This window comes from Palaemon carinicauda, chromosome 14, assembly GCF_036898095.1.
Source record: "Palaemon carinicauda isolate YSFRI2023 chromosome 14, ASM3689809v2, whole genome shotgun sequence".
NCBI classification, from domain to species: domain Eukaryota; kingdom Metazoa; phylum Arthropoda; class Malacostraca; order Decapoda; family Palaemonidae; genus Palaemon; species Palaemon carinicauda.
Window position 1 is genome coordinate 21688469 of NC_090738.1, and position 24898 is coordinate 21713366.

The window sequence follows — 24898 nt, forward strand, 5'->3', positions numbered from 1 at the left end:
TTTCACAAAACTCATCCCTTTACCCCCATGGACGTACCGGTATGTACTTGCAAAAAACTGCAATTTACATTTTTTTTGCATGTTTTTGATATTTTGAAAAATTTCAGGCATTTTCCAAGAGAATGAGACCAACCTGACCTCTCTATGATGAAAATTAAGGCTGTTAGAGCAATTAAAAAAAATATACTGCAAAATGTGCTTGAAAAAAAAAATAACCCCTGGGGGTTAAGGGTTGGAAAGTTCCAAATAGCCTGGGGGTAAAAGGGTTAACTAAACCAAGAAAATTGTAGAGAAGGCAATAAATATTTTTTTTTTGCTATAAGTAGAAAATCTTATTTTATGATGTAGACAAATTTATGATATACTGTACTGTAGTTTAGATGATTTTGCAGTAATGCAATCAAGCTTACTTTTTAAGTACAGTGGTACCTCTACATACGAATTTAATCCGTTCCAGAACCAACTTCGGATGTAGAAACGAATTTTGCCATAAGAATACATTGAAATAGGATTAATCCGTGGTTGCGGATTGAGCCCAAAAATCTATGATAACTTCTTAATAAACTACTACACATAATTTCCCATGAGAATAATGCACACTAAATTAGATAATAGACATGTAAATAAGAAGAATTAGCAAAAAATGATAAATAAGAAACAGGTTTTTAGCGTCACTTTACCTTAGAAACTCCAGCGCAGGTGTTGTTGGTCTTGCTACGCAGAGAGGAGACGGACGGGCGGCGAGGAGGTAGAGAGGTTAACTAAGATAAACGTACACTACCGTAACTTATTCTAACTTGCACTAAGTGAACTTTAACATAACTTAGCTTATTTTTTTTTTATATTTTATATATTTTTTTACATTTCCTTTTTTTTTTTATGATTAATTTTAATCACTTTCACTCTCTACACTTAAAATTGACTGAATTTCTTTCGCTTCACTCTTTGCCGTTTTCTTTCACTTTCTTCCGCTTCACTCTGCCGTTTTCTTCGAATCACTTACATCCTCTTCATCACGAGTTCGCTTTGTAGTTTTTTAAAGAAATTATCGATAGATAGTTGCTTGGTACGGCTTTTCAGAATGTTTCAAAAGTGAGTTAGGCAAACATCATCGAACTGCGAAACTACACGACAAACCTGCAATTTTTTTGGATGGTATTTGTTGATGAAGTCGACCACGTCTTGATATTTTCCTAACACCTCTTTTATATGCGCCGAACCTAACACATGTTCTACCTCCTCGCTCCCTTCCTCGTCATCACTCATGTACTCAGACATAGCATGGAGTTCCTTGAGCTCATCTGTGGTAAGTTCGTCGTGATGTTCGGCGACGAGTTCCGTAACGTCATCTGCGTCGACTTCCAGACCCATGGACTTGCCAAGGGAGACGATTTCCTCTTACGGCTTCCGCTGCACCCACCACGGGATCAGGTTCGGGGTCAAAACCTTCGAAATCTCGGGAAGAAACTGCATCAGGCCACAGCTTCTTCCAGCCAGAATTGAGGTTCCGTCGAGTTAATCCCACCCAAGCCTGATCTATGATCTTCAAGCAGTGCACGATGTTGAAGTGGCTCCTCCAAAATTCACGCAAAGATAAGTTGGTGCTTTGCGTGACATTAAAGCACTGCTTGAATAGGTGCTTGGTGTATAGCTTCTTGAAATTCGAGATGACTTGCTGGTCCATGGGCTGGAGGATAGAGGTGGTATTCGGTGGAAGATACAGCACCTTTATGAACTTGAATTCATCGAAGATATCATCTTCAAGTCCGGGGGGTGAGCTGGTGCATTGTCAAGGCATAGCAGGCACTTTAAAGGCAATTTCTGTTCATGAAAATACTTCTTCACAGAAGGGCCGAAAACTTGGTTAACCCATTGCACAAAGAACTGCCTAGTGACCCAGGCCTTTGAGTTGGAGCGCCAGAAAACATGAAGCTGGTCCTTATCGACGTTGTGTGCCTTAAAGGCCCTAGGGTTCTCGGAATGGTAAACCAGTAAGGGCTTGACTTTAAAGTCCTTGCTAGCGTTGGCACATAGGGCAAGAGTCAACCGATCCTTCATTGGCTTATGCCCAGGCAATTTCTTCTCTTCGGCGGTGATGTAGGTTCGACTGGGCATCTTCTTCCAAAACAGCCCGGTTTCATCACAATTAAACACTTGCTGCTCTACGTAGCCTTCTTCCAGCACGATCCTTTCGAAGTTCTTGACAAAGTCAGCTGCAGCCTTTGTGTCCGCACTAGCAGCCTCTCCGTGGCGAACAACTGAATGAATCCCAGACCGTTTCTTAAATTTCTCAAACCAGCCACGAGATGCCTTGAAATCATCTGAGGAAGGCTCGGTTGAACTCTCCCCAGCATCACCCCCAGAGCTCTCCTCCTTCAAGTCCGTAAAGATGGCGTGCGCCTTCTCGCAGATGACGGTCTCGGTGATGGTGTCGCCAACGATCTCTTTGTCCTTGATCCACACAAGCAGAAGTCGTTCCATCTCTTCTATGATAGGGCTACGGTGTTTTGAAATTATGGTGATCCCCTTAAAAGGTTTCACTGCTTTAATAGCTTCCTTCTGTTTAAGGATTGTCGAGATCGTCGACATATTACGGCCATACTGTTTAGCAAATTCACTCACGCGGACGCCACGCTCATGTTTTTCAATAATTTCCTGCTTTACGTCTAAAGAAAGCATTTCCTTCTTCCTTTTCTCACCACTACCACTACCACTCGCAAAACTAAGCCTTTTAGGACCCATACTTTACGTAAATTACCATTAAAGGATGCATGTAAAAAATCACGATTAAAACACAGTTAATAGCAGAACGCACAGGGCACAACCGCAAGAAGCCGACGAGAACAGAGGACTGACCTGAGCCGCGCTAATTGAGGGTCCCTCCGAGGTCGAAGTGCTGCCTTCTATCGGCGGAAATAAAAAACACTTCAGGCACTATGAGCACCGACTACGCGTACGAGTATTGTTTACTTCGGGTGTCGAAAAAAACATTCTGGTGTAGAGTAGGAACGTGTTCGAATTGTACTTCGCGTGTCGAAAAATTCGGATACAACTGGTACGATGAAAATTGCTTACTTCGTGTGTCGAAATAAAATTCGGGTGTAGAGTAAAAAATTTGCTCGAATTTTACTTCGGATGTTGGAAAATTTGGATGTAGATACGTTCGTGTGTAGAGGTTCCACTGTATACTGGGAATGTTTAAAGGATATTAACAATTGACCTTGGAAAAAATACAATTTCTTTGTTTAAACTTTGTTCGTTTGACAGAGTAGCGTCTCAAGGAAAGTCTTGTGATACTTATGCAAAATATAGAAAATTATCTGTAAACTAGTGTGAAATGTGCTCAGACTGAATATATAGCAATTATGATGAGTATTTTACATATTTGTTCAACACTTAAGACAATGTAAACAAAAATATCCAAAAATATGCCTTCATGTGAGATAGAGGAGTATTTTACATATTCGTTCAACACTTAAGACAAGGTAAAATATCTAAAAATATGCCTTCATAGGAGAGAGAGAAATATGTATGCATCAGTATGTATTGGGATGTGCCACCTTCCAAGGTATTGTTCTGCAATCTAGTTTTGCAAAGTGTAATCTATGATTATTTTACTCTAGCTATCAAGTTAAAGTTTGGAAATTTTTCTTTTATAATTAGGTTTTTTGTTTTTTTAAATATTCTCTTGTTAATATAATCTCATGTCTGCATATTGTTATTTTCATCTTGATGTTAAGCACCGCAGTATAGTATTGTATCAAGACCATATACTCTATGTATGATAAATGCACCATGAGCTAAGTTATGTATGAACTCAAAATAAGTTGGTGTATTTAGTAGTTTTAATTTACAATTGATAATTGATGATTTTGCATGATTGGGGATGGGTTAGGCCTTTTTTATGTTCATTTAAGGGAAGTAAAGCAATAGCCACAGTAGCCAAATACATTATGTAATACTTTATTAACAATCTGCCAGCCTTAAGTCAAGAATTTTATTGTAATTTTTTTTTTATTTAGGTTGGTTCCCACGATTATTCTCGGATTAAAGGAAGTGTAAGATTATTGATGGTGTACAGTACCAGTATTATAAAGAAGTTTGATGTGACCAATGAGTTGTATTTGGAGACTAAAGTATGACTTGCTAACAGTTTTGTTTTGAAATTGAAAACTAAGAGTTCAAGAAGCCGGAAAGCTAAGTTGAGAGACCAAAGGGAAAGATATGAAAAGTAAAGGCAGAAAGTAATATTAATAGTTTGTGTATAGCTGCTGCAAAGAACCCTTAATACCAACTCAAGTGTTCCTTAGATAATAGAAGTTGCAATTTCTATCTATTTAATAAATTTTTCATATTTCTTTCCAGGAAGGAGAATTGGAAAGCTTGAAAGAGAAGATTAATGATGCTTCTAAAGAAGAAAGTGAGGTTTTGCAAAAGAAGTCAGAACAAGTGGAAGAGCTTCGGAAATCTCTTCGAGATGCAGAACACAGTAGAACTACTGCTGAAAATGCCCTCGTCGAGAAGTCTGAAATAATTGAACAGCTTAATAACAAACTCACAAATGCTGGAAATATGCTAAAAGACACAAATGCTCAGAGAGGACAATTAGAGGGTACACTGAGGGAAAAAGACCAAATGGTGAAAAGTTTACAAGAGCAAGTCAGAGAACTGGAAACCTTGAAAAGTGACTTGAGTAAAGAAAAGGAATTGACGAAAACTAAAGAAAAGGAAGTCTCTGAAGTGAAAAAGAAATTGACTGAAGTGGAATCTAAGAAGGTGCAGTCAGAAAGATCCCTTCAGGATACCCAGGAAAACTTGAGTAATATCCAGGCAGCTTCCAAGACTCTAAAAAGTGAATTAGAATCAGTTAAGGAAAATCTAAAAAAGAAACTTGTAACTATTGAGGAAATGCAAGTGAAGTTAAATGAAGGATTAGCTATAAAGGAGGACTTAAAAGCCAAGCTTCTTAGTGCACAAAATGAAAATCATAATTTAAGTGAGGAGCTGAAGAAGTTGCAGTCACAGAAAACGTCTATGGAATCTGACCTAAAGGCAGCTTTAGAAAAAAATGCAAGTATCGAGACCGAGCTTAAAAGTGTCACATCAGAAAATTCAAATTTAAAAGAAAATTCCAGTGTTCTAGAGAAGGAAAAGGCACAATTAGAATCCACGTTCAAAGAACAGTCTTCAAAACAATTTGCACAGCTAAAGGAATTGCAAGAAAAGGAAATGAAGTTGAGTGCAGAAAATACAGAGCTGTATACCAAAGTAAATAATTTGCAAAAGGAAATTGATGAAATTTCAAAAGCGAGAGATGTAGTAACACAGGATTTACACAAAGAGAAGCAGAGCTTAGAGGTGAGTATGTGATATCAGTTTTGATTGCCCTTTAAAATTTTACAAAAGTTTTATTTGTTAAATATGTTCAAAGATAAGGATACTCTGGTTTCTTTAAAAATTAATCCTTTATAATTACAAAATATAAAACCTTTTTCAGCTATTGAAGACTAATAGTGAAAAGCTCCAACAGCAACTAGAGCAGCTAAATAAGGAACACCATGCATTGAGTCAAGAGAAAAAGGAGTTGGAAGAAAAAATAGGCGAATTAAAGGAAAAGGTGAGATATTAAAAAAAAGAATTAACCACCGGTAATTTTTGTTTTTTGCTTATGAATGTAGTTTCCCTTATAGCAATGGTAGTTTTTAAAACCTAATTTTCTCCAATTTGTTTTTATGAAGAATTCTCCTTGGGGGAAGAAGAAATGAATATATCTTAGATATAAATGAAATACCCGGTATATTGACCATTATTCAGAGCCAAATATTATAAACTACATCTAATGAGGAAATATTTTACATTTGTTTCCTAAATATTTTTCTTGCAAAGATCTTACATAAATGCATAATTGTTTGTTCCTACGTGACATACAAACCATCATCCTTTAGTATGGAGATTGTTTCACTGTGAGTTGGAGTTGTTTGTTAGAATCATTTTACGTGTTTAAACTACTGGTAGAGGATGTGGTAAAGAATCTCCACACCTCCACCAGTATGAATAGCTCACTTTTATTTTGGCAGCTGGTCAGTATAGATGTACTGCCAGCTCGTAAGTGAACATTTCATTTTCTTTATCTTTTGCAGGAAATGAAAGCTGGTTGTTGGATTGAAGTATAGGAGGAAATAAGAAAGAGACTTATACTCGTGTTTTGGGGGAGGGTTTCAATCACTTTATGAGTAAACCGGCTGTAAATCCATATTTTCTGTGTGCTTCATGTAGGGGCCATGATTGTTCACAATTATCACTGCAGAGTGTAGGCTATGGCCTGTATAGTGGCAGTTGTATGTCCTGAGGGAGAAGAGAGGGCTAAGTCTTTGTCGATGTCTGACATGGCAATGGCCCAGAAGACAATAAAGAAGTCTTTTGCTGCTTCAGTGTTCTCAGTGGTTGTGTCTGCTGCCACCACCCCTGTGCATACAGCCCTGGTTCAGTCCCCAGGGAGTACATGTCAAGAGGTAAGGAGTCCTCGGATCAGAATGGTGGGCTTATCAAGTTCTGGTGGTGTGTGGTGTATCACCACACCCCTTCAGAAGTTAGAAGCTCTTCTCCTGTCTCCTTGCAGACCGCTGAGGATAAGTTTGACCTAAGGAAGTCTTGGGCTTCCTTAGGTCTTTCTGGAAGACCCTCCATGACTTTGTTGTGGGAGCCGGTAGTTAAGGCTACTTAACCCCTAGTTCCCCCAGTGCCAATGTCCTCATCAGTGATGCCAGTGGTGAGCGGCACAGTGGTGCCTCCAGTGTCGGGAACAGTTGCTTACTAGCTTTTCAGGATTTTTCAACTCTCTATCTCAATTTTCAAGAGAGTTCCAATCCAATCATGCTACATCGCCGAAACCCCTGGCCTTATGGACAGAGGGGCTAGGGATGGAAAAGATCACGCCCAGAATTGTTCAAGATGACTCTCCAAGGTTCTTTAGTTAACTATTCCTGATGGAGTAAACTGGGGCCTGGAGACCAGTCATCAACCTCTCTCCTCTTAACAAATTTGTTAGGCAAACGAATTTCAGAATGGAAACATTGCAGTATGTGCTGTCTTCCATCAGAGAGGGAGACTTCATGTTTTCAGTGGAACTGAAGGACGCGTACTTTCAAATACTTGTGCATTGGTACTCTCGAAAGTACCTTCGTGCCTCCCTCTTTGGTATGATGTACCAGTTCAAGATTATGGTTCAAATTGTGTATGGCTCCCCAGGTGTTCACTCAGGTATTCACCTTGTTAGCCATTTACGCTGACTCGCAAGGGATAAGTCTGTTGATGTATCTCGATAATTGGCTGATACTGGCCTCTTTGTAGAGGCAGTTACTACAGGATCAAAATTGGATTCTAACATTTTTCTACAATCAGGGGTTTGTGGTAAACTGGGGGAAGTACTTGGATATTCTAATAGAAACAGCAGCAGCAAGAGTTTTTTCATCAGACAATAGCATCAGCAGGCTCAAGGAGGTTGCAAGACTGTTCCTGTTTAAGGGTAGAAGTACCAACTTGGTGCTGTCAGAGTCTTCTCAGCCACCTTTCCTCTCTGGAGAGACTCGTTTCCTATGGGTGCCTCCTCCATAGATCCCTTAAATGAAGTTTGAAGGATCACTTGACAGCCGACAGAGATCCCCATGCTCCATCCACTTCTGATGGGACAGTAGGCTTGAACAGATCTCACTTGGTGGTTGAATGAGGAAAACCTCATAATTGTTCTTACATGCTTCGAAGGGGGGTTAGGATACACACACAGACAACCTGGTTGTCTCCAGTGACTTGTCACGAGAAGAATTCCATCAACAAGTAAGGAGGCACTGATGAAGAGGATGAACATCTGGGTGATGTCCCATACCATGGAGTTGTCAACCAAGTATGTTCTGAACAAGAGGAATGTACTAGAAGACACAATCAGTTGCCATGGACAGATTGTAGGGTCAGAGGGTTTCTTACATCATTGTGTAACGGAGAGGTTTTTTGCCGTGTGGTTCTCCGGGGATTAACAGGAAAGTCCCTATGTTATTCTCCACCATTCCAGACCCATGGACCATGTTCTAAGTCACCTTCAAACATCCATGGGATCACCTGGATATGTATGCCTTTCCTCCGTTTAGCCTCATCTGACTGTTAATTAATCATGTGTTTATTTACACCAGGACTCAGGATAACCCTGGTGGCTCCCAGATGACCCCATGTGGAATGATATTCCAATCTGGTAGCCCATCTAGTCAAATTCCCAAGAGAACTACCCTAATGGTCAGCTTTACTTTCAGAGGTAACACCAGTCCGTAAAGTCCTTGTAACTTCATGAGTGGAAGCTATCCATCATCTATTCCAAGTGAAAGGCTTTTCATGAAGCACTGCACAGGAAATGTCCACATACCTGTGATGGTCCTCTGCAACTGTCTACCAGGGGAAGTGGCCCATCTTCAGCAATAGGTGCCATAGAAGGGATACTTCTCTGTTCAGAGCAACTCTAGCACAGATCACAGATTTTCTCATCTTCCTTCATAGAGAGAAGTGCTTTTCAATCATGGCTGTCAAATGCTACCACTCAGCCTTAGGCATGTTCTGTGTTCTGTTGACTGAAGGGTATAGTCCTTCCTTCCTCGTGGGAGTTTTCTATGCTCATGAGGAGCTTTGAGCAGATTTTCCCACCCCAGGGCCTGAGGCCCCCCCAGAGTGGGGTAGGAAGAGGTGTGGAAGGATGTCCCCTTTAGTTTTGTGCCAGAGTTCATTTCCAAAACATAGAACCTGTCAGCACATGACCCCAGGTTTAAAACCTTCTCCATCCCCTCTGCCAGAAGCGTCATGTGGTTATTGCGAGATGCTTTTGTGTCCAGTGAGTGCTGTGCAGTGCTATCTGAGAAGTACCCGACATCTCAGGCCATAGTGTTTGTGACTTTTTGTTAGCACTGACAGAACCAAGAATGAGGTGTCAAAAAAAAAAATGAATAAATAAAATAAAAAAAATCTCTCTTGGTTTGTGAGATGATCCGTACAGTGTACACCTCGACCACTGATATGGTTTAGGTGCTCCTAAAGTCAATGGTATAGGGCCCTGCCTTAGCTCTTAGGAAAAACCTATCAGTGGACCAGGTGCTGAAAGTTAGTCTGAGAGTGAAAAACGACCTTCATGGGTTTTCACTTACAGGAGTTTACCCACAAGACCCTTAACGCCACGCATTTGTGCTTGGTCGTTTGGTGATTGTTCAAGAATTTGTGTAACCAGCCGAGCTCACACTAGAGATAGAAAGCATCTTTTCCATGGTAATGTGTAGATAAAAGTCTGGAATGAATGGTAGAATGACTGGCTTTTCTTCATTCATTTGCCCCCTTCTTGGGAACTAAGCAGTTGAAACATTGCATGCTGGATCGAACTTGATACTATGTTACACTTCAGAGGTCCATTTTTTATCACTAAAGGAGTATGATAGGGCAGTCGGTAACAATGATGAGTGACAACACTACTGTAGGGCCCTACATCAACAAGTACGGAGGGACTATTTTCACCAGACCAGTGCAAGTTAGCGAGACAGATCCACACTGGGATGTTTGACAACACAGTAAGAGCTGTCAGCAAGATAAATTCCGGGCAACAAGAATGTACTTGCAGACACGCCCAGCTGCCAGGGACAGGTAGTACGGGTGGGGTGGTCCCTTCTACCAGTTATAACAGAAAGGTTCTTGTCTTTTGAGGCTTCCCAATGATTGACTTGTTTGTAATACCTGAACAAGAAGTTTCCCAAGTTTTGTTCTCTAATCCCAGACCAGGCAGCAGCAATGGAGAACACATTCCAACATCCCTGGGAATAACCTGGATGTTTATGCTTTTCTGCCTGATTAGCCGGGTCATCAACATTGTTGGAGACTCCGAAAGTCAGGATGACCCTGGTGGTTTCAAATGGTCACAAGCTGAATTGTTCACTGATCTGCTGATATTCCTTGTTGAGGTAAAAAGAAAATTATTCCCAGTGGCCCATCATCCTCTTGTCAGCCCCATCTGCTGAGATTCCAAAACTGTAGCGTCTCCTCCAAGCAAAAGATACTTTACAAAGGTTCTTAGATCTCTCGAGAGCTCCTTACAAACTTAAGAAGGAGGCGTCAGATCGCGATTGACACTGAAGACGTTCTGCTTGCCCTGGCCTCAGTTAAGAGAGTTGGTGAGTTATATGGCATTTCATATGTAGTTGGTCATGCTGTGGGTTGGAAGGATGTCTCCTTTTCATTCATCACCAAACATAGAATCCAGCAATCCAGGACTTTCTTCATCCCTTCCCTTAAAGAAGTAACTAGTGAGCAAGTGAATCTGCTGCTTTGCTCTGTGAGGGTGTTGTGACACTTACCTCAAAAGGACTGAACGCTTCAGACCTGAGCATCAGAGACTTTTCTTAATCTCTTGGAAGGTTAAGAGACTTATATCCAGGAATACTATTTCCTTCTGCTACGGGAACCATCAGACGCTCCTACATTCAAAATGATGCGCAAGAAGCCAGACCTTTGAGGAAAAAGGCTTACGAAGTCAGAAGTATTGGCCCTAACATAGTCTTCATGAATAATTTGTCCATGGTGCAGGTCGTGGTGGCCGGAGTCTGGAAATGTCAGGCGACCTTCATAGCCCACACCTTTGAAATATATCCACAGATCCCTGGATACCTATATTTGGGACTGGTGGTAGCCGCTCAACAGGTGGTGTAGCGAATCCAGCTCCCTTTTCGTTTCTTTTTCCCCTCTCTTGGAATACAGTTGTCGTACAGTATGTTGCTGAAGCAGATACTAGATGCAGGTAAGGTTGCATCAGAGCAACTTTTCTTTACAATTATGAATTGTATTTGAATTATTTCCCCCTTCCTCTGAGCAAGGCTGATGATGGGTCTGTTATATACACATTCATTAATCTAATACAGTAATGCCTATACTCTAGACAATATTTTGTAAGATATATTTGTTCCAACACGAATACTTACCTCGAACTACTTTCTTAGGAGTTACCTGTAATCTCCTCTCTACCGACCAGAGTTTTGTGTAGTATACCCTAAACCCGTTTTCTATGGAGGGCTAACTCGGGAGTAAGAGAACGTGCCCCGAGGGTAGCCTTTGCGCTAGGTCGAGGTCCGCTTGGGTCGTGAGCGCCAGTAAGTTCTCTGGTCGCGACGTGATACCACGTCGCTCTCGTCTCTCTCGACCCTTTGTGTCCCACGTGTTTACCGCGTGGTAACTTGTGCTTATCCCTTGTGTTCCTGTGCATTCACTACCCTTCCTTGTGCTTCCCAAGTGTATTCCTTTGATTCCCTGCATTCCTGTGTCTTGTGTTTGTGCGTTATGGAGCAGATCCGCCGTTGTCCTGGGCCTAGAGCCGGAAAATCGTGTGGAGCGTTCCTCTCCAAACCTGAAGTGGATCCTCACTCCCTTTGCTCTTCCTGTAGGGGCAAAGTTTGCTCTCCTTCGGATACGTGCCTTGAATGTGTTGGTTGGAGTGAAATTCAGTAGGTGCGTTACGGCACGAAGAAAAAGAAATCGTCGAAACGTTCACCCAGGAAATCTAGCGTTTCTTCGCCGCTACCGTCGCCCAGTGGATGGTCCGACGGGGCTTCTGTCTCTCCTTCCCCTACCCAGAGTAGGGGACGAGGTAAGTCCGTGGTGGGGAAAGAGCCGGGCGTTCTTCCCCAGGAGTCTGGTGTGTGTGAAGTGGGAGTTGCGGGGCCTTCTCGGGCTAGTGAGGAGCCTGGTAGTGCTGTGTCAGGGAGTTCTGGAGACTTGGCCCTTGTGCTTGGGGGGCACGTTTCCTCCGGTGACCCCTTATGGTGTAGCAATGTTGTTCCTGTGTCTTCGCCCCCTTCGTGGGCCTGTGTTTCAGGTTCTTCGGCAGGCGGCGACACCCAGGGTAAGTTAGGCTCCGCAGTAAGTGATACCTTTGGATGGAAGCTCCCTAAAACGCCAGGTAGGTCCCCTATGCGGATGGAAGAGGGCCTGGATACCTGGTTCCCTAGTGTTGGGCGCCACCCCTCGTTCCCAACTCCTCTGACTCAAGTTCCAGAAACCTTCCTGCAACCCTCTACCTCGGGTACGCAACGAGTCGCGAAGCCCTCCGCGGCCCCCTCTTCTGCCCGACATGCGGTTGGTACGGTGTCGTCAGGCTCTTCGGATGGTGGGGAGTCATTCTCTTCGGGAGAAGAAGCCAGGAGGAAACATTGTCGTCGGAGGGAGCGGTCCAGGAGCAGGCGTTCCCGCTCAAGATCCCGTTCCAGGTACAGCAGGAGGCGGTCCCGCTCTCCACGGAGAAAACACAGGAGGAGTAGGTCACCCGATGGTGATTGGGTTTTCGTACCCCGTAAGTCGGAGATACAGTGTTCCCCGGACCGGCGGTCCAGGGATTTCTCGCCAAGGAGACCATCCTCCAGACGTTGTTATGACCCTCGCAGGGAGAAACGCGAGAAGGCCTCTGCAGGCAGGCGTAAGACCGCGAAGCCTCCGGTTCACCCCGCCCAGCGGGGGGAACCGTGCTTCCTTACGGGCAGCCTGGCCGAATCAGCCCAGCTGGTGTGGCCCTCGGACTTTTAAGGAACGGTTCCCGCTGTCAGGTCAGCCCACGGGATCCGCGTCCTCGTCCCCCAGAGAGCATGATCGGACGGTAGTCCACGCCGGTTCGGCGATGCCTGTCCTAACCCCCGTCCCTGGTGCGGAGGTCTCCGCCGGGGAATACCAGTACCTCCGCAGGGGAGTGCCTGTTGTGCCAGGACCAAGGCGCCCGGTGGGAGTGCCCGGTGACCCGGCTCCCCGGGCCCAAGTCGAGGCTTCGGCGGACGGTAGGGAAGGTTCCCCGACAGAGAACTCGGCCTATAGAAAAGTAATAAGTCTGATCAGAGACATCACAGGATTGAAGAACCGGTTGCTACCGATGAGGACTACTGGAGGTCCAGCCTTACCCTGTTGATGCAAGCTCCTGTCTAACAAAAAGCCTCCCTGGCACTTCCTGTGGCCCGAGATCTCGTCCTGGGCCGAGAGCACGTTGATAGAGTGGTGGCAGGCAATGCCGTAGCTCCCAAGACGCAGAGCTCTTCGAAGCTGCTCCAGGGGCTCAAAACACAGAGCAGGGTCTATGTGCCAGAAGGACAACGGCCGGGAGCCTGTAAAGTGGAACCTGCTCTCGACATTCTGGGACAGGGCGCCTCGGAGGACAGAGCCTCTTCAGCCCCGATCTGTTTTTCTCAATCGGAGGCTGCGATGATGGAGGAAATGTCTAAGGGCCTAGTGCACGTCTCCTCTTGGTTAGACTGGTGGGCTTCCACACTAGTGGGAGTGCAAGCAACTTATGACCTGACAGACCCAGAACAGCAAAGCCTCCTGAGGGAGCTTATCATCTCCGGGGGCAAGACCCTTAAGTTCCTCACCTACCAGTCTCTCGCCCTGTCAGCGAATTGGGTGCTTCGCAAGAGGGACACAATCCTGGCGAAGCTTTCCCGGAAGGTCCCAGACAGAGAGGCGAGGGCCATGAGGAGCCTTCCTGTGTGGGGTGACTCCTTGTTCCCCTTGAAGGAGTTAGAGGAGATCATGGAGAAGGTGGCTAAGAGGAAGGAAGTAAACGCGCCCAGGCCTGCGCCGGTAAGGAGGCCTCCCTACAAGAGGTCAGTTTCAGACAGTGCCGCGACGCCTCAGGCCCCTCCTAGCCTGACGAGGAGAGAAGCCCCTTCTTCTTCTTGGGCCTCAGCGCCTCAGCCCCCCCGTAGAGGAGCCCCAGCAGCGTCGGCCTCCTTTAGGACAGGTTATTCTGCCTCCAGGAGAGGCCGTTCAGGCCGCTCCTCCAGGAGGAGATAGAGTGGGAGGTCCCCTACTCCTCCCCAAGCCTCAGTTTGGGGGATGCCTCAGACTATATTGGCAAGCATGGAAAGCTCATGGAGCAGAGCCCTGGACAGTGTCCGTACTGAAGGAGGGCTACAGGTTACCGTTCTTAGCAGAACCTCCCCCTCTAATTCCGGCCAGCCTGTCGGAGTGGTTGGTACCCAAGGACCCGTTGAAGAGGGCCGCCCTTCAAGAGGAGGTGTCCACCATGGAGGAGATCCTACACCCAGGACCAGGTTTCTACAGTTGTCTGTTCCTGGTCGAAAAGGCGACGGGAGGGTGGAGACCGGTGATAGATCTGTCGGCTCTCAAGTTTATAAGAAAGACAGAGTTCAAAATGGACACTCTGAAGTCAGTCCTGCTGTCCTTGAGGGAGAAAGATTACATGATGACCATAGACCTCAAGGACGCTTACTTCCAAATTCCGGTCCACCCCTTGAGTCGAAAGTTTCTCCGGGTGAAATGGGGTACCCAGATCCTGCAATTCAAGACCCTTTGCTTCGGATTGTCAACAGCTCCCCAGGTATTCACGAGAGTCTTCACGACAGTCTCAGTGTGGGCTCACGAGCGAGGCATTCGCCTCATCCGGTACCTGGACGACTGGTTGCTTCTTTCCTCCTCGAAGGACGTCTTCAAGGAGCAAGGGATGAAACTTCTCCAGTTTTGCAAGGGTCTGGGTATCATGATCAACCCGGAAAAATCGAACCTATCTCCCTCCACCAGAATGACCTATTTGGGGATGACACTGGATTCCCTTCTAGTGAAAGCGTTTCCGTCGGAGGACAGAATAAGCAATCTGATGAAGATCCTTCGTCCGTTCTTGTCGGGGCAACCCAGGAGGGCGAAGGACTGGCAAAGACTAATAGGGCATCTGGTGTCGTTGGAAAAACTGGTTCCCCATGGGAGACTCACGCTCAGAGCCGTCCAATGGAACCTGAAGAACTTCGGGTGCCAACTGGACTCGCACCAGAAATTAATCCCAGTCCTACCAAACACAATACCCTCCCTGGAATGGTGGCATTGCCGGTCGAACTCGCTCAAGGGGATGCCCTTCGCGAACGACCCTCCCGAGTTACTTCTTTTCACAGACGCCTCCAACCAGGGATGGGGAGCCCATCTCCTCAACGGGACGGGGAGAGGAACCTGGATGGATGGGGAGAAGGACCTACACATCAATATCCTAGAGTTGAAGGCAGTCCAGAAAGCTTGCCTGCACTTCGTCGATCTACTAAGGGGAAACACTGTGGCGTGGATGTGCGACAACGCCACAGTGGTAGCGTACATAAAGAAACAAGGAGTTTTGAAATCTAGGGAATTGTGCGATCTCGCCCTAGAGATCCTAGATTGGGCAGAAACGAACCAGGTGGTGTTATTGGCAAGGTTCATCCCCGGGAAAAAGAACGTTCTAACCGACGGTCTCAGCAGGATGGGTCAAATAGTAGGGACAGAATGGTCCCTCCTTCCAGAAGTAGCCAAGCTCATCATCCAACGTTGAGGTTCCCCGGTGATGGACCTCTTTGCATCCAAACTGAACGCGCAACTTCCCGTGTATTGTTCTCCTGTCCCAGACCCAAGGGCAGCCTTGGAGGATGCCTTTCAGCACAAGTGGGACAACCTAGACGTGTACGCTTTTCCCCCCTTCACGTTGATAAGGCAAGTACTCAACAGAGTGAGGACTGCCCGAAACTTAAGGATGACTTTGGTAGCGCCCTGGTGGCCGGAGAGAGAGTGGTTCGCAGACCTAAAAGACCGGGCGAGTCACCCTCCGTGGCCACTCCCCGACAGGTCAGATATTCTACGACAGCCGCACTTTCTCAGGTTTCACGACAACCCACAGTCTCTACGCCTTCACGCCTGGAGACTATCGAGCAGCTCCTGAAGAAAGAAGGATATTCAGCAGCTACGGCTAAGAGGATGTCGCTATACCTGAGAAGGTCGTCGGCAACGGTCTACCAAGCGAATTGGGCCTCTTTCACGAAGTGGTGCGCTTCGAGGCGCATAAAGCCCCTCAAAGCCTCCGTCCCAGACATAGCAGACTTTCTGGTATATCTCAGGGACGAGATAGGAATGTCAATCCCAGCTATAAAAGGAGTGCGAGCTGCCTTGGGTCAAGTCTTCCTTCTGAAGGGCATCGACCTGGGTTCCTCTAGACACATCTCGATGCTTGTCAGGAGTTTTGAGCAGTCCTGCCCCCCACAAGCAGTTAGGGTGCCTCAGTGGGACTTACCTAGGGTCCTGAAGATGTTAAGTGGCCCCCCCTTCGAGCCAATGAAGGATATCGTAGACAGGGATCTCACTCTCAAGACAGTCTTTTTGCTAGCCTTGGCTTCTGCAAAAAGAGTAGGGGAGATCCATGGGCTGTCTTATGACGTCTCTCATTCAAAGGGGTGGAAAGAGATCTCTTTCAAGTTCGTTCCTTCGTTTGTGGCGAAAACCCAGAACCCAGCTGTTTGGGACCCAAAATTCGAAGGTTTCTCTCTGCCAGCTATTCCTAGGACGGGGAATTCTGAGGATTTGAGGTTATGCCCGGTCCGTGCCATTAGAAAATACCTTGAAAGGACTGCTCATCTCCGGCCAGGCATCAAGAGCCTTTTCGTCTCCACAGGTGTTACTAAGAAACAGGTATCGAAGAATACCATTTCCTTCTGGTTAAGACAAGTTATTGCCAGGGCCTACAAGGAAGAAGGACTGGCCTTACCAGGCGCTCCCAAACCCCATGACATCAGGGGTCTGAGCACGTCCTTAGCCTTTGAGAAAAACATGGCAGTGGGTCAGATCCTTCGTGCAGGTACCTGGTCGAACCAGTCAACCTTTACTGCCCATTACCTCAAGGACTACTCAAGGAGGTCCTTAGAGGTTCTCCATTGGAACAGTCATCTCCGCGCTCCAGGTGATTTAACGGTAAAAGCCCTAGGCTCAATCGTGGATAGCAAACCGGGAGACACAGGTTCGTTCCCTTTCACCCTAATCCTCGTTTTTTCCTATCCCTATCGGAGATAACCCTCTTGTAACCATTGGATAACATGTCTCTGCAACTGCGTTACTGGATTCAACATCAGAAGAAGTTTTTCAAAGGGTGAGTACTTAGACACTAACGTGAGCTCTTTGTGTAGTTACCCTATCGTCCGTTTTCCTTGTATGTTTTTTTTTTTTTTTTTATACCTAGGCCTCTTGGCTTCCGCTTGCTGGGTATGAGGGTCAGGAAGGCACTCCCACCTCCTAAAGTGTAAGTCTCCTAAGAAAGTAGTTCGAGGTAAGTATTCGTGTTGGAACAAATCAAAAATTTTAAGTAATTCTTATTTTTCCTAACATACTTACCGAGAACTACTTTCGGGTAATGGCACTCCCTACCTTCCCCGAGTGCCTCTCTGCCCTTGCAAGAATTTTTGCAACATCCGAGGAACTTACTGGCGCTCACGACCCAAGCGGACCTCGACCTAGCGCAAAGGCTACCCTCGGGGCACGTTCTCTTACTCCCGAGTTAGCCCTCCATAGAAAACGGGTTTAGGGTATACTACACAAAACTCTGGTCGGTAGAGAGGAGATTACAGGTAACTCCTAAGAAAGTAGTTCTCGGTAAGTATGTTAGGAAAAATAAAAATTACTTAAAATTTTTGATATTCTTCTTTGACTAACCAAGTATGGTAATGGTTTACCCCGATTCCTAATGCATCCGTATGCATAGAAAGTTAGGGTGTTGATGACTTTCACTCCACCTAGGACCAAAGTTCATGGACATTTACCTGGTCAATTAACCAAGCCAGATTTGGTCATAGGGACTTTTTCCTTCCATAAGGATAAGTCTCCTATTAAAGGTCGATGGTTTGTGTTACATGTAGGAACAAATCTCAAATTTTAAAGTACAGTGATTTATATTTTTCCTAACTGTACAAACCTGAAACCTTCAAGTTACATAGCCCACCTCAACTACCTTGCAAATACCAAGGCCAAAAGTCAAAGTGAAAGTGAAAGTTGTGTGTGTGTAATTGAGGTTGTTTGTTTACTTTTTGCAGCTAGATTAGGACAGCGGTGAATGTCTTGAGCAAATGCTTTTTTTTGATTGACTGTGGTAGGAGACAGTTGTGTTTCAAATTCTGAATCTATATTTTAATTATTTTGGATTTTCATTGTGTTTATTTTTTATAACAGCTGTAATTCCTCCTTTGAAGAGATTTTTTTTTCTTGAATGTGGACTAGATTGTTGATGACCTGGCTTATGATAAAGAACTTGATACGACTGCTCAGAATTATATAATTATTGATGACCTTTGAGGACCTGGAGTGATTGAAGTTTTGATTGCTGATGATGATTATGATTATAAGGATAACCACAACCCCAATCAGGGAGGTGGTTGTGGCAAATTGCCACACAGTGTACTGTTAATCACTTAGCTGTGGTACTATGCAGTGAAGGACAGTTCAGCTTTGTGTGGACGACAGTGTTGGTGTCCACATAATACATACATACATACATACATATACCAAGGCACTTCCCCCAGTTTTGGGGGGTAGGGGACGTCAACAAATGAAACAAAACAAAAAGGGGACCTCTACTCTACGTTCCTCCCAGCCTGACAAGGGACTCAACCGAGTTCGGCTGGTACTGCTAGGGTGCCACAGCCCACCCTCCCCCATTATCCACCACAGATGAAGCTTCATAATGCCGAATCCCCTACTGCTGCTACCTCCGCGGTCATCTAAGGCACCGGAGGAAGCAGCAGGGCCTACCGGAACTGCGTCACAATCGCTCGCCATTCATTCCTATTTCTAGCACGCTCTCTTGCCTCTCTCACATGTATCCTCCTATCACCCAGAGCTTTCTTCACTCCATCCATCCACCCAAACCTTGGCCTTCCTCTTGTACATCTCCCATCAAATCTTGCATTCATCACCTTCTTTAGCAGACAGCCACTTTCCATTCTCTCAACATGGCCAAACCACCTCAACACATTCATATCCACTCTAGCTGCTAACTCATTTCTTACACCCGTTCTCACTCTCACCACTTCGTTCCTAACCCTATCTACTCGAGATACACCAGCCATACTCCTTAGACACTTCATCTCAAACACATTCAATTTCTCTCTCTCCATCACTTTCATTCCCCACAACTCTGATCTATACATCACAGTTGGTACAATCACTTTCTCATATAGAACTCTATACATTCATGCCCAACAATCTATTTTTTACTACTCCCTTAACTGCCCCCAACACTTTGCAACCTTCATTCACTCCCTGACATACATCTGCTTCCACTCCACCATTTGCTACAACAACAGACCCCAAGTACTTAAACTGATCCACCTCCTCAAGTAACTCTCCATTCAACATGACATTCAACCTTGCACCACCTTCCCTTCTCGTACATCTCATAACCTTACTCTTACCCACATTAACTCTCAACTTCCTTCTCTCACACACCCTTCCAAATTCTGTCACTAGTCGGTCAAGCTTCTCTTCTGTGTCTGGAACCAGTACAGTATCATCCGCAAACAACAACTGATTTACCTCCCATTCATGGTCATTCTCGTCTACCAGTTTTAATCCTCGTCCAAGCACTTAAGCATTCACCTCTCTCACCACTCCATCAACATACAAGTTAAACAACCACGGCGACATCACACATCCCTGTCTCAGCCCCACTCTCACCAGAAACCAATCACTCACTTCATTTCCTATTCTAACACATGCTTTACTACCTTTGTAGAAACTTTTCACTGCTTGCTGAACAACCTTCCACCAACTCCATATAACCTCATCACATTCCACATTGCTTCCCTATCAACTCTATCATACGCTTTCTCCAGATCCATAAACGCAACATACACCTCCTTACCTTTTGCTAAATATTTCTCGCATATCTGCCTAACCGTAAAAATCTGATTCATACAACCCCTACCTCTTCTAAAACCACCCTGTACTTCTAAGATTGCATTCTCTGTTTTATCCTTAATCCTATTAATCATTACTGTACCATACACTTTTCCAACTACACTCAACAAACTAATACGCCTTGAATTACAACACTCATGCACATCTCCCTTACCCTTATATAGTGGTACATTACATGCACAAACCCAATCTACTGGTACCATTGATAACACAAAACACATATTAAACAATCTCACCAACCATTCAAGTACAGTCACACCCCCTTCCTTCAACATCTCAGCTCTCACACCATCCATACCAGATGCTTTTCCTACTCTCGTTTCATCTAGTGCTCTCCTCACTTCCTCTATTGTAATCTCTCTCTCATTCTCATCTCCCATCACCGGCACCTCAACACCTGCAACAGCAATTATATCTGCCTCCCTATTATCCTGAACATTCAGTAAACTTTAAAAATATTTCACCCACCTTTTCCTTGCCTCCTCTCCTTTTAACAACCTTCCATTTCCATCTTTCACTGTCTCTTCAATTCTTGCGCCAGCCTTCCTTACTCTCTTCACTTCTTTCCAAAAATTCTTCTTATTCTCTTCATATGACTGACCCAATCCCTGACCCCACCTCAGGTCAGCTGCCCTCTTTGCCTCACGTACCTTGCGCTTTACTTCCACATTTTTCTCTTTATATTTTTCATACTTCTCTATACTATTACTCTGCAGCCATTCTTCAAAAGCCCTCTTTTTCTCTTCCACTTTTACCTTCACTCCTTCATTCCACCATTCACTGCCCTTCCTCATGCTGCCTCCAACAACCTTCTTGCCACACACATCACTTGCAATCCCAACAAAATTTTCTTTTACTAACTTCCACTCCTCCTCTAAATTACCAGATTCTCTTACTCTCACTTCATCATATGCCATTTTCAACCTTTCCTGATATTTACTTTTTACCCCCGGTTTAATAGCTCTTCAACCCTCACTAGCTCCCTTTTACATCCACCTACTCTATTCCCCCACTCTTTTGCTACAACTAATTTTCCTTCCACCAAAAAATGATCAGACATACCGTTAGCCATACCCCTAAACACGTGCACGTCTTTCAATCTTCCAAACATTCTTTTACTTATCAACACATAATCCATTAATGCTCTTTCTACTACTCTTCCATTTGCCACTCTTACCCATGTATACTTGTTTTTATCTTTCTTTTTGAAAAAGCTAGCACTTATTACCATCTCTTGTTCAACACACATATCTACCAGCCCTGTGGCTGCGGGGGCATAAAAACAATTAGAATAGCGCCAACGTTATCCCTGCGTATCGTAAGAGGCGACTAAAAGGGACGGGACGAGGGGGCTGGGAACCCCCTCTCCTGTATAAAATCCTGCGAGACATCAACAAAGAGATGGAGCTGGGGGGAGAGTGACTGCTCCCCGCACTCTAGTTTTGGGGTGTTTGAATGTGCGTGGATGTAGTACGATAGAGAGTAAAAGATGTGAGATTGGAAGTATGTTTAGGAGTAGAAGGATGGATGTATTGGCCTTGTGTGAGACAAAGATGAAAGGAAAGGGTGATGTGATGTTTGGTGAAATGTCTGGTAGAATGTCTGGGATTGAAAGGGGAAGAGCGAGAGAGGGTGTGGCTTTATTGCTGAGTGAATGGATAACAGGTAAAGTAGTGGAATGGAAAGAGATATCATCTAGGTTAATGTGGGTAAGGGTTAGGTTGGGTAGGGAATGTTGGGCGTTTGTCAGTGCGTATGGGCCAGGTAGTGAGAAAAGTGAAGAAGAGCGGAATGAGTTCTGGAATTGATTAACTAGGTGTGTAGAAGGACTGGGTAGAAGGAATTATGTAGTTGTCATGGGTGACTTAAATGCTAGAGTTGGCGCTGGAGAGGTAGAAGGTGTCATTGGGAAGTATGGCGTACCAGGTGAAAATGAGAGTGGTAAGAGTCCACATAATATATTATATAAACACGTATACTTATTTTGGTGTTGGTGTGTGTTTAATTTTAAGTTTTGTTAGTGTTCTTTGGGGTTTAATTAAATGATGTAATCATTATTGTTTATTTACCTTTGTGTTTTTTCTTGTGACTTTATTTGCAAAAGTGTTTGTGAACACACACCCATGATATATATGTTTCGTGTTTTGAAGTCTAGGTTATACTGAATTTAAGTTTAAATTTTGTTAGTGTTTAGTGTCAAACTTTGTTATTGATTTTGAGGGGTTTATTTGACTGTGAATGGTTTTTGCATTAAGTGTTTTAGTTTTAAGGAATGTAGTATAAAGATTGTTTTGTTTTAATTTCCCTTCTGTCCAAGAGTCCACTTGATGATAACGTAAGGGGAAAGTTTGTGTTGAGACAATTTTCTGTTTAGAGTGATCAAAGGTGGGGGGGGGTTGTTTTTGGGACATCCCGCCACACTATGTTTATCTTTTTAAAAGTCTTAACAGTCATTTTAGCTTCGCTGATGTCATACTCCTATGAAAGGTCTCAGATTTGTATAGTTAGGAAAAATACAAATTGCTTTAGAAAATTTTATATTTAGCCAGAGATGTATTTGCAGTTCTTGTCATAAAAGAGTAGTATTCTGCTTCCTGAAGGAGGCCCCTTTTATCATCAAACTTTATCCTTGACCCTGGAATACAAACCTTTTTTTTCATAATTCATACAGTCATTGGGTGTGACTAACCCCGTCTTTGGGATCAATAGAAAGATAATAATACTGCAGTAAAAAAAAAATTTCTGAAAATTTCTACAGAAAGTAGATCGCTTCCTGCTGCTCTTGACCATAAAACTTACGTAAGTAAATTATTTCTTCCTGTAAAACGTAAATGAAAAATGCAGAATTTTTTTTCAAAATTTCATTAAAATACTGTAAATACAAACTTGGAGTACCTGAACTTTAATGAAACAGTCTTCCTATCAGAGTACATTGGGTCCTCTCTATCAAAGCTCACTTTGATAGAGAGACAAATAAAGAGCAAAGTTTTAGCCAAAAAAATTATAATAATTTAATCTAATAATTAACCCTTTATTCATTCCTCTGAATGCTTACTAAACAATATGTAGAGGGTGCATTGAGGATCTATGATGAATATCAAGACATTTAATACATCATCAAGGCATTTAATACTTATAATTTATTACATTGCATAAAAACACACAAACATAACTGGGGTTGGAATCGCACCATTACCTCACCCCAGAACATGTAACAAAGGTTGGTACATCCTGGTAGAGAACCACACACACTTGTACAACATCACTCATGGTAACCTTCAGGCAGAGCATAGATGGAAAGGCTTCTTGCTAATAGCTTGACCAGTAGAGTTGCACTTATTTTTTTTTTTTTTTGCAGGAGGGGCCACAACCCACATTTGTGTTTCTGGTTTAAGAATGGCTGTTACATAACTATTGTTCTTGCATATGCTTTATGTGCATTAGTGACTATAGCCGACCAAGATCCTACTGATGTAGTCTCCAGAGTATCTATCCCGTCAGAGAAGCATTTTAGAAAATATTCAAATCCGTAGTTCGAGGTTACTGCCTAGTAGAAGCTGGTGATGAGAATCCTAGCATTCAAGCAGCTTTGTTTGATTCCCGATACACATGATAAAAACTGCTCTCAGACCTATTAATGTCCCAATACTGTATTGGTTGAAATAAAATTGAAAAAGGACTCATTTTGAAGTGTGCTTGAAATAATTTCTATAAAGATGATATAGTCTTTAATAGACTTATCCAATTTTCTGCTGACAGAACCATTGTTTTCTTCAAGTCTTTGACCATAAGCAGAAAACTTAATTCTTTTCTCTGACAGAGAAGCCTAAAAAGGATCTGAGGCTATCATCATTTCCAAGAATAGAACCAACCGAGAAGAAATCAGACTCTACATGAAACTGAATGATATACCCAGCCTAAATAACAAGTTTAACCAGACTTTCTGGTCCTGAAAAAGGGCCTCTTGATTATACCCATATTCCTAACAGATGCAACCACTTTGCTTCTGGGACCATCACTGTTGTGAATATTTAGCTGTGCTCAAACCAAAATGTAGGCAGCTGAACTGGAATATGAAAATAATAATCCTGCAGGCTGATTGAAAACATCCACTCATTCTTTCAAACCACCACCATAACTGATGATGGGGTCTCCGTGGAACACCTGGTTAGAACTAGGGACTGAAATCTCTTATATTGTTTCCTTCTATTACAACACAGATATTTTCTCCTGTATATTCTCTGGATTATGTTGGTATAAAGGAAATGATTTTGTTACAGTGGATAATGGTCATTGCAATCAAAAGGCAGTTAGTAGCATTTCCTTAACACATCTACTACTACCTATGGGTCTGGCTGAAGCCCACTCCATACTGCATGGAACAGAGATAATGTAACCCTCTACCTTCCTTGAACTGCTGGTGTCTTTCATTTGCTATGTCAACTCTTTCTTTCCTGTTAGACTTGGAAGATATTTTCTTATTGAACCATGAGTACTTTCCACACAAAAAAAAATCTTATCACTCCTAGGCCTACCTCTACCCTTCCTCCATCCATTAGGAAACCATCACACAGGAAGCACAAGGCTTAGATAGAAGAGGCTTGTTTGTATGAAACAAAATCTTTAACTTTGAAGTTTTGGATACATGCTGATCGGTAAATAAACATAGAATATTAGGAATGCACACTACAATTTCTCGAGGCAAATTACTCTTTTAGAATAAAGTACAGTACTGTTATGTATTATTATTTTTTCCAGCTAAATGAGGAGTGTGATACCAGGGGTGCATTAGCAGCTCAACATGCAGCTGAATTGACAGCTCAACAGGATGAGCGAGATCATTTGGACTCTGAGTTACAGTCATTAAAAGAATCTTCTAAAAAAATTAAAGCAGAGCTGGAAAACAAGGTTACTTCACAAGAAAAGGAGGCAAGTTTTTTTTTTTCTGTGTAAAACTTTGCTAGTTTTTATAAAATTCTTGCTTTTTAGTTCACAATGCACTCTCACATGTGATGTGTCTTTAGTCTGTCTTCTTGTCTCTTTGTAGCTCTCATGTGGGCATAAGCCCTTTTTGTCCTTTTATTTTATTTACAGTGGAAAAGATGGAAAAGGAAATGCAAAGTAAGATGCATATATG

General features: G+C 43.7%; 1 protein-coding gene across 2 annotated transcripts in view; it reads left to right on the forward strand.

The window, feature by feature from the left end:
* LOC137653473 (early endosome antigen 1-like) overlaps nt 1–24898 on the forward strand; it is a 157218-nt gene that overhangs the window by 110890 nt on the left and 21430 nt on the right. For both annotated transcript variants that reach the window (XM_068386901.1, XM_068386902.1), the window contains 3 exons: nt 4366–5358; nt 5498–5617; nt 24520–24690. In XM_068386901.1, coding sequence (XP_068243002.1) covers nt 4366–5358; nt 5498–5617; nt 24520–24690 — 1284 coding nt within the window. The remainder of the gene's footprint in view (nt 1–4365; nt 5359–5497; nt 5618–24519; nt 24691–24898) is intronic.